Source organism: Podarcis tiliguerta (assembly GCF_965153285.1).
Source record: "Podarcis tiliguerta genome assembly, chromosome: 4".
NCBI lineage: Eukaryota > Metazoa > Chordata > Lepidosauria > Squamata > Lacertidae > Podarcis > Podarcis tiliguerta.
Window position 1 is genome coordinate 85,911,092 of NC_139537.1, and position 9,671 is coordinate 85,920,762.

A 9,671-nucleotide genomic window follows, 5' to 3' on the forward strand; every position below is an offset into this window, starting at 1 on the left:
TAGTTATCTTTTTTTCTGTGAGTGGAGTATCCCCTGTAAGTTTATGAGTATCTTACCTCTCCCTATACATTGTGGTATAGATTGAATGTTGTTTATTTCCTCAGTCCTAGCTGGACAGGCCATCTTTTTTTCCTCCTTTAAGGAAGTGGGGGTTTGGGGGGAGAAAATCGGAAAGTGCAGGCGTAGAAATATCTTTGACTTCCATGGGCATCTGAGAAGGTGCAGGCAGTGTGTGGATTGCGGTAGCGGGGGGGGGGGCAAGGGAAGGACCTATCTCCTTGGGGATCTGGAGTTAAAGGGCAGGTGGAAAGGATTTTGTTCGTTAATTGCAGTGCTTTTTTTTCTTAAAAAAATGTTTAGGGATACTCTCATTTTGACTCAAAAAAATCACCATTTTGTAGTTGAAATCGGGGGAAATAAATACAGTAAATGGACAAAAGTACAAAGATTCACAAGACATTTAGCTGTGCGTACCCCTGCGTCCCTCCCAGAAAAAAGCACTGGTTAATTGTAAAATAAAATGGTAGGGCAGCTCGGTCAGCATGAGGCTCTTAGAACTACAGAGTTGGAAGGGGTTTCCGAGGGTCATCTAGTCCAACCCCCTGCAAAGCAGGAATCTTATGCCCAACATATTTCCAAATTTATGCTGTTGTATACAGAATTGTCCTCTGAGAATTAACCCCCTCTGAGAAACACATTCATTCTATAGCAAGGGAAATCCGCACATGAAAATGACTGACTTGGATGTAGACAAGGAAGTAGTCTGACCTCCCTGCAATGGAGAAATCCAAACCAAAGCATCCATGACAAGTGGCCACCCAATCTCCGTTTGAAAGCCTCCAATGGAGAAGAACCTTAATCTCGGGGTCCTGGGTTCAAGCTCAATGTTGGGCAAAAAGATCCCTGCATTGCAGGGGTTTTGACTATGTCCATTCCAGCTCTACAATTCCATGATTTGTGTGTTTGTGTGACAAATGCCAGCTCTCTCAGCCTGAAAGCGAGATGAGTGCCACACCCCATAGTCACCTTTGACTGGACTTAACCGTCCAGGGGTCCTTTACCTTAGCTTTTACACACACAAACACACACAATTTTAAGGTGTCACAAGGCTCCTCCCCGCCCCCAGCTCACTTCAGTCTGAGATGGTATTTCTGTTAGAAGCATGAGGAGTTGCACTTAAGTTGTTCTGTGGTGACTGTTTGCACAGGCTGTTTTTGGACCACCAGGTGTTTTTTTTGTTTGTTTTTAATACACATAGCATATGTTTTAAGGTCATCGTACATGCAACTCTAGTGTTCATTTGTCCAGAAGAAGAAAATGGGCTAAAATCACCCACCCACTGAGCTTCATAGCTGAGTGAAAGGACGCTACGCCACAGTCACCATAGGAAAATTTTGTTCCATAAAGGGAAATCTGTATGCAACAGCATAAACTTGGAAGGGCAAATATGTTGGGCGTAAGATTCCTGCTTTGCAGGGGGTTGGACCCTTCCCTTGCCTCCCCGCCCCCCGGGGACCCACGCACTGCCTGCACCTTCTCAGATGCCCAGGTATCCCTATGCAGCCCATACCACTTCCGCCCTTACTTGAAGCTAGCCGCCGACGCAGCGCTGCGCCTGCGCTTTCCGATTTTTCTCCCCCGAAACCCCGCCCACTTCCTTAAAGGAGCAAGAAGGAAAGAAACGCCGAGCCACGCGAGCGCCTCTCCCTCCCGTCGCTGGCGTTTAACCCCTTCTGCTCCCCTGCGCCGCCATGAGGCGCTTCCCGCGGCATCTCCGTGAGGCGGCGAGCAGAGCGCCTGCGTAGAACCAGCGAGGGGAGCGAGAGGAGGCCATTGGCTGGTCGGGCCCGGCTCTATGAGGTAAGGCCGCCGTTCCCTTCGCGCGCTGTCCCGCTCCCGGCCCCGCCGCCGCCGCGTGAGGGGCAGAAGGGGCCTCCTCGCAAGCCGGCGAGGAGAGCCTTCAATACTCCTCCTGACTGGGGAACATGGCGCTAAGCAAGCCTACCCTGTGGTGACAGGAGCCCTTTCAGTTCCCTGTCTTTCTCTTTTTCTCTCACCCACACATCCCCCCCCCCTCCGTAATATTTGGAACCGACCCTGGGCATTATGCAGGAGGCGGCGGCGGCGGTAGAATTCCGGGCTGTACCACTTCAGGTCGCAGGTGAGCCCCGCCTCGCGCTCCCGCCCCCAGGCGCATGCGCGCGTTGCCGCAGACGAGGCAGACGCTTCGGGAGCCCGGTTTGCCAAAGCGGTCTGGGCGGGGCAATAGGTGCGCTGTGGGCGGGGCCGGGAAAGTGCTTATTTGCATTTCTTTTCCTCTCCTGCTTTGAGTGCATCTGTTGAATGCATTCCAGGGATCATGTAGACCAGCCCCCTGCAATGCAATAAAGTAATAATAATTACTATTCATCATTTAATAATAATAATTCTTCATAATTTAATAATAATAATAATAAATAAATAAATTCTTCATCATTTGATAATAATAAATTAATTAATTCTTTGTCATTTAATAATAATAATAATTCAGCATTAGTTGGCATCCCTCTGACAATAAAGGAGTGCACCTTTGGCGGTGAAGTCAAAATGTTGGAAGGTCATACAGTGGTGCCTCGCAAGACGAAATTAATGCATTCCGCGAGTCTCTTCGTCTAGCGGTTTTTTCGTCTTGCGAAGCAACCCTATTAGCGGATTAGCGTAATTAGCGGTCTAGCGGCTATTAGCGGCTATTAAATGCTTAAGGGATTAGTGGATTAGCTGCTAAAAGGCTATTAGCGGTTTAGCGGCTTAGAAAAAGGGGGTGGGGAGCGGAATAAAATCTCAAGACTCGCAAGACATTTTCGTCTTGCAAAGCAAGCCCATAGGGAAATTCGTCCTGCGAAGCACATCCAAAAACGGAAAACCCTTTCGTCTAGCGGGTTTTCCATCTTGCAAGGCATTCGTCTTGCGGGGCACCACTGTATAACCCAAGTCCCTGCAATGCAATAACGATTAACAATGGCACCATATCATTGTCGGCATGAGCACTGTGGTTGGGGTTGCAGCGCTGGTCGTGGTCTTACATCATGTCCTGCCGCTGCTGGCCAAGAATTTGAACCGCTGTCTGCATTTTTGCTCAACTGGGAAGAATTCTTCAGGGACGTTCTTCATCGCGGTGGTGTGGGGAACGAGCCTTTCCAGAGTACTTGAAGTTGACAGATGGTGCAAATTGCTGTTTCCACAGCGTCTGAAACTCCCATTGTTCTACAGGCATTTTGCGACAGGGAATTTCATTAGCGCAAGAAGTTTCTGAGCTTTGGGCGCAGTATTGCGCCTGAGATTTCGGATTAAGACTGCAGAGTGGAAGGAAAGGAGGATCTTTTTTCTGCCTCCCGCTTCCAGCTACTCTCTGAAGACAGGAGAAGAGATCCTTTTAAGAATATTAGGGGGGTGAGCGGGGAAAGGACTAGGCCATGTGAAAAATGAGCATAATATTTTAGCTGCAGTAAATGCATTTTCAACTTTGTATCCTTGTTATTAAAAAACGTGCCTAGACATTCTATTTTTTGTGCCCATAACCTAGGTTTAAGGTGCCATTTAGCTCCCAGCTTTCATATCTCAGTTTCTAGCACTTGTGTTTCCCTTTTTGGAAGGGCAGAAATCTGGGGGTACTTTATCACTAAGATTCTGTAATACATGGCGAAAGGTTTTGAAAGCATGCTTTTCCAGGAGTCTTCTTAATTAACGATCTTTGTCCTAGGGTGCCAGCCTCCCCAGTGTTCACCTGATGGAGAATGTGGCAGGCGACCTACCTGCTGGGGCAGTGGCTGCTGTGCTGAAGCCCAGTGAGGGACTACCTGAGGGGAGCTTGACAGTGCATGGCTATGACTTTGACCGTGGATTAGACTATCATGCCTTGCTCCAGTCTTACCTCACCACGGGTTTCCAGGCTACCAGCTTTGGGCAGGCTGTGAACGAGATCAACCGCATGGTGAGTAGCCAGGATGAGTCCCAATGGTGAGAACTGTGTTAGATCAGGTGGGAAGGAGGGAAATTGGGCTGGATCTCATAACTGTGGAGTTAGCTTGCTGCTTTGCTGCAGCAGGTAGAGGCCTCTATAAATTCCTGCATGTACGCTCTTGTGTACATTCCAGCATTCTTCTCTGACACCAGTCAACACCCATCTACACATACAGTGCTAAGAGTTAGCCAACACTGAAGTTGGCTACTTTTTTTACCCTTTCCCAGCAATATTCCATAGTCCTATTAGCTCTAAACCTTGGGTGCGAACAGTATTTTATAAGTCTGAGCTGGTATGATGTTCATAAACATCTACGTTGATTGATAGGAAAGTCCTACTTTGATTGCATGGATTGAGAACACACAGTCAATACCTTCAGTGACGTCAAAAACTGCAGTTTACATTTATCTCCCTTTCTGATTATCACGTTTTCTGATTTGAAGATAAAGTGGCAAAACCAGTATTTTTCTCCAAATCTGCATATTTTGTGCATTGATGCTTCCCTCAGTTCTCTACAACCATTCACCAGTTTTTGTTTTTGTTTTCCTTCCTTCATATGTCACTAGCAAACTTCTTGCTGTTTGTACGTAGCTATTTAGGGTGATGATGTGCTAAACTTGGTGGTGCTGCCATTTAGTTCAATACCTGCATTGTGCTGTTGTGCTGAAGCTTGATTCAGATAGTTGGGTTCTTCCTTGCAGATAGAAGCGAAGCTGACGCCACTGGCCGAGGATGAAGGGAACCATGCCGACTTGAATCCCTGTTCCCGCCACCTAACAGGCTGTACAATCTTCTTGGGCTTCACTTCCAACCTCATCAGCTCAGGTGTCCGTGAGACCATCCGCTTTCTGGTGCAACACAACATGGTATTGTCCAAACCTGGGAGGTGTTTCCTCCTTCTGTATATCAAGGAAAAATCTTCCTTTTCATTTATGTGGTTGTGAAAGGGTAGAGAAGAATTCCTGGTGTTCTACACCAATATCATTCTTGTCTCCCTATGCCATCTTCTAATGGGCTGGAGAGAACTTTAAAGGAACTACCTCCGCTTATGGGAAAGAGATACTGGCTACTGATGCTTCATGACTTAAGGATGGATTAATCCCTTTACAGAACTCGGGTCTAAAGGATGCTCATAGCTGCAAATCTTAGCAAGCACTATAGCCCACATTCTTTGGTTTGTGTAGGTGGATGTGCTGGTGACCACAGCAGGTGGTGTGGAAGAAGATCTCATCAAATGCTTGGCACCCACTTACGTTGGAGACTTCAGCTTGCGTGGAAAGGAACTACGACAGAGTGGGATTAACAGGTACCAGCAGGGGTAGTGGGGAGGGGACGGGTGGCGCTGTTGTCTAAACCACTGAGCCTCTTGGGCTTGCCGATCAGAAGGTTGGTGGTTTGAATCCCTGCGACGGGGTGAGCTCCCCTTGCTCTGTCCCAGCTCCTGCCAACCTAGCAGTTTGAAAGCACACCAGTGCAAGTAGATAAATAGGTACCACTGTGGCGGGAAGGTAAACAGCATTTCCCTGCGCTCTGGCTTCCATCACAGTGTTCTGTTGCGCCAGAAGCGGTTTAGTCATGCTGGCCACATGACGCGGAAAGCTGTCTGTGGACAAACACCGGCTCCCTCGGGCTGAAAGCGACATGAGCGCCACAACCCCATAGTTGCTTTTGACTGGACTTAACCATCCAGCGGTCCTTTACCTTTACTTGTAGTGGGGTGGGCTGATGATCTGATGGCCACCATTGGGAAACAAGATGGGTGATTTATTTGTGACCAAAGAAATTGACCCCTCCTGGGTTTCCTCTGGTTTGTATGATCCAACGAGTCTCATACTCTGCTGCAGGGAGGGGATTGACTGTATGTTTTAACTTCTGCGGGAGGAAGGAGCAAGGTAGGGGCAAAGTCCCTAGCCAGGCTTTACTTCCCAGCTGTGTCCTCCTCTCCTCCAGGATTGGGAATCTGCTGGTGCCCAATGACAATTACTGCAAGTTTGAGGACTGGCTGATGCCAATCCTGGACCAGATGGTGACAGAGCAGGACACAGAGGTGAGAGCTGAAATGTTAGGAATGGTGTGCCTTTGTTCTATTATTCTTTCTCCACCCCCCATGTATACCCCCAACGTGGTAATTGCAATAGATACTTGAGAGCTGTCTGCCGTGAGTTCTGGCCTCATCTTTGGGAAAGGAAAACTCCCATCATGGAAGAGGATGAAACAGCAACGGAAACATGTCTTATTCTATTTAGTGTGTGATCTCAAGGCCATTTTTTTCCCCTGCCAGTATTGTTGGGTTTCTTATTTGCTCCCACATAGAGGATTTTTCTTTTCTTTTTCTTTGAAACCGCGCGTATTAAGACTGTGCAGGTTCACCCCGGATCTTAGCTTGCCCACCAATCTGGGGAGAAGTTGGCATAGTCTGAAGTTGTGGTCTGTCTCCCTGCTTTTCAGGGGGTGAAGTGGACTCCATCAAAGTTCATTGCTCGGCTTGGCAAGGAAATCAACAATCCCGAATCTGTCTATTACTGGGCACAAAAGGTAGGCTGAGGAAGTCTTCTGTGTTTTAAGTTCCATATCTTGCCTTTCGTTAAGATTAGCGTCCAGTAATCTGGCTGAAATGCTGCTTGTTTGTCACTTTCTGATGGGATGCCTGCCTTCCACTCTTCAATCATCTGAGGGTCTGTCCTATGTGATATGGCATAGCCTATTATTTTTCTGGCTTCGTAATCCCATTCATTTCCCAGCTGGTAGCCTTGACCCCTACCATCCAACCGTTAAGGCATAGTTCTGTGTTGTGCATTTACTACTTTTCTGCATTTCAAGTCTGTCTCCCACTCCCACGCTCTGCCCTCCCTTCCAAGATACGTTAACCTCTGCCATATGAAATACCCACTTCCACTTATAATGCTAATTGTGTTCCTGGCAGAACAGCATCCCTGTACTGAGTCCAGCGTTGACTGATGGTTCCCTGGGGGACATGATTTTCTTCCACTCCTATAAGAAACCAGGCCTTGTGCTGGACATTGTGGAAGGTGAGCTGAGATTTGTTCAACATAAGTAAGTCTCTCCTTGGTTTCTGTTATGTACCTACCACTGGTTTCTACTTTCAGAGGAAGGGAGACAGCTAGTGGAATCTGTATGCTGTGTACCAGACATTCTGGGTCTACCAACCCCCAAAGTATGACGCTGTTTACTGTGCTGCTTGTCTAATACTTAAACTTATCTCTCTCTCAGATCTGAGGCTCATCAATACGCAGGCCATATTTGCCCGGAAAACAGGAATGATCATCTTGGGAGGAGGACTTGTCAAGCACCACATTGCTAACGCCAACCTCATGGTGAGGCAGATTGTGCAGTAGGAACAAATGCACAGTGCAGAAAGGCTGGGTTTGTTTGGGGTGGAAGATGTTGCAAAAGCATGGGATGCGTTCGTAGAACAAAGACGCATGGGTTGAGATGGCATGATGCTGCTTGCTTGCTGGCTTTGGACATGGGGAGCTAATTCTAGATGCTGTTGAACTTCCATTAGCCTCAGCTGACATGGCCAGCGGTCAGCAATGAATTCATATGCTGCATAAGTCCTGCCAAGCTGTATAGGCTCATTGAACCTATTGAACCTTCAGTGGTTCACCCCAAGGCACCCCACCCCGTGCAGCTTTCAAGAGCCTCCCAGGCTGAGCTCTGGAAGTTGCTGATATTTGGGGGAAGGGAGCCCATATTTTAGTGAATGAGAACACATTTTACACACAGAAAATCTCAGGTTCGGTTCCTGCCATCTCTTTAAAAGGATCTTGGCCACAAGGAAAGAACTCTGTATGAAATATCATAGTGCTTTTGTCCTAATTGGACCACTCATCTTAAATTGATATGCTTTGTATCCCAGTTTCCCCTTCCTCTCCCCCCTCCAATTGCAATTAAAAGATCAATAAACGGACCACTTGTCTTAAATTGATATAAGATAGTTTTGTATATTCATCTGTGCTTATCTCCAAGTCCATATGTGGAACAGTTGTATTTGGTATCAGATTTGCTGTGCAAGCAGACCTTTGGTTACCACTGAGCCAATTCTGCTCCGTATGCCTGATGTCATCGATTCTTGTACCTCCTCAGAGAAACGGTGCTGACTTTTCTGTATACGTCAACACGGCACAGGAGTTTGATGGCTCAGACTCAGGAGCTCGGCCTGACGAAGCAGTTTCCTGGGGGAAGATCCGCATGGATGCCAAGCCTGTCAAGGTACGTGCGGGGGAAAGGAAGGGACTGGCAGATCATGGTATTGGCAGGGGTGGGACATGGAACTTGCCATCGGCAAGACCGGTGAGTTTTAGAGTAAAGAAATGAAAAGCTCTTGAGGAGAGACACCCTTCAGTATTCTTCTCTTGACAGGTTTATGCCGACGCTTCCCTGGTTTTCCCACTGCTGGTTGCGGAAACCTTTGCACAGAAACCAAATGCCTTTGCTCCAGAGAAGCAAAACGACTAAGCCGCGGACTGCTGCGTGCCCATGTGCTTCTCCCACATACCACTGCAGCTGCTGGCACCTGCACTGAGACTGTTTTGCAACATTGGTTTGGATGAATGGAAGGCAGTTGAACCATTAGCACAGCATCATTCTCCTCCATGCTGAATAGAAGCTGAGCCCCAGTCTCAGAAAGTGGCGGTCTGTTACTTGTGTGTAATCGCAACCCATCCTCCTCATGAGTCTGTTGAGAGGATAGTGTTTCTCTCTTTTTCCTCTTGTAAACCCTATATATTCTGAGACACTTGGTGATATACCTGACTCTCCAGCATGCTGCTTTCATGATAGTAGGATGGTCCTTGGATTCTGAAGTTGACATTTTTTTTCTCCCTTTAACAACTGGCCCAGCAGTATCTCTCTGTTCATGGCCTCCCTGCCCACTTCATTTTAATTCTTGGATTTTCTTCTCTGTCTCTTTTATTTACTGATATGACGTGTGTCCATCTGGAATCTGCTTGAGATCCCCCAGCCTCCGAATAAACCACTGTAGTCTTTAAATGTATGTGGGTGCTTTTGTTTTTGCTAGAGTTGGCATACTGTGCCCAAAACCCAACTCTTAAAGGCCTGCTCTTCTGTGGGCCTTATAACTACAAGGGAAGGCTAAAGAAAATCAGAGCAGTTCATTTTTGCTTGGCTGAAATGGGTAGTTGGAATCTTCCCGCTGAGGAGAATTTTTGTTTATTGAAAGTTGAGCTCCGGCTTGAATATACCATTGAAAGAAAGGAATTGCATTGCTGGTTGGCTTGAGCCTCAAAGGACATTCACACCTGTACATTAATTCAAGTTGACAGTGGAGAAGGGGCTGTAGCTCAGGTGTGGTGTACTTGCTTTGTAACCACAAGATCCTACATTCAGTTCTTAGCATTTCATTTAAAAGGTTCTGAGATAGCAGTGTTGCCCCAGAACATCACTGTCAGTCCAATTACATGGTAGTGAGGGAAATGGACCAATGGTTTGTATGGTATGCAGTTTGTATAGTTAGAACTACATTCATAAATTGGATGCACATCCAAATGCATATTGGACTGCAGATTCAGTCTTCTCCACATTGTATTGCTTCAATGGAAGGTGTACCCCAATACACTTCCATATAGGGGATGGATGAAGATGCATATATGAATAAACACCCTAGCACATGTTCCATTTAAAACACAGC

General features: G+C 47.0%; 1 protein-coding gene across 3 annotated transcripts; it reads left to right on the top strand.

Moving 5' to 3' along the window:
• The first annotated feature begins 1,653 nt into the window (after positions 1-1,653).
• Positions 1,654-9,013, top strand: DHPS (deoxyhypusine synthase). Of its 3 annotated transcripts, none has more exons than XM_083438023.1 (10): positions 1,654-1,860; positions 3,740-3,970; positions 4,702-4,866; positions 5,185-5,306; positions 5,951-6,047; positions 6,449-6,535; positions 6,924-7,029; positions 7,232-7,335; positions 8,108-8,233; positions 8,384-9,013. In XM_083438023.1, exons 2-10 carry the CDS (start codon positions 3,767-3,769, stop codon positions 8,477-8,479), a joined length of 1,107 nt encoding a protein of 368 aa, XP_083294149.1. In that variant the 5' UTR covers positions 1,654-1,860; positions 3,740-3,766; the 3' UTR covers positions 8,480-9,013. The 3 variants fall into 3 exon arrangements, with proteins under 3 accessions (XP_083294149.1, XP_083294151.1, XP_083294150.1); XM_083438025.1 differs by having other exon boundaries at positions 1,690-1,860; positions 4,702-4,825; XM_083438024.1 differs by having other exon boundaries at positions 1,856-2,161.
• The last annotated feature ends 658 nt before the right edge of the window (positions 9,014-9,671 follow it).

Bases quoted from the DNA above. Each gene is read 5' to 3' on its own strand.
- DHPS (XM_083438023.1), top strand. From the start codon at position 3,767: ATGGAGAATGTGGCAGGCGACCTACCTGCTGGGGCAGTGGCTGCTGTG. The intron at 4,867-5,184 runs GTATTGTCCAAA...TGGTTTGTGTAG, and splicing joins TTCTGGTGCAACACAACATG to GTGGATGTGCTGGTGACCAC. The intron at 6,048-6,448 runs GTGAGAGCTGAA...CCTGCTTTTCAG, and splicing joins TGACAGAGCAGGACACAGAG to GGGGTGAAGTGGACTCCATC.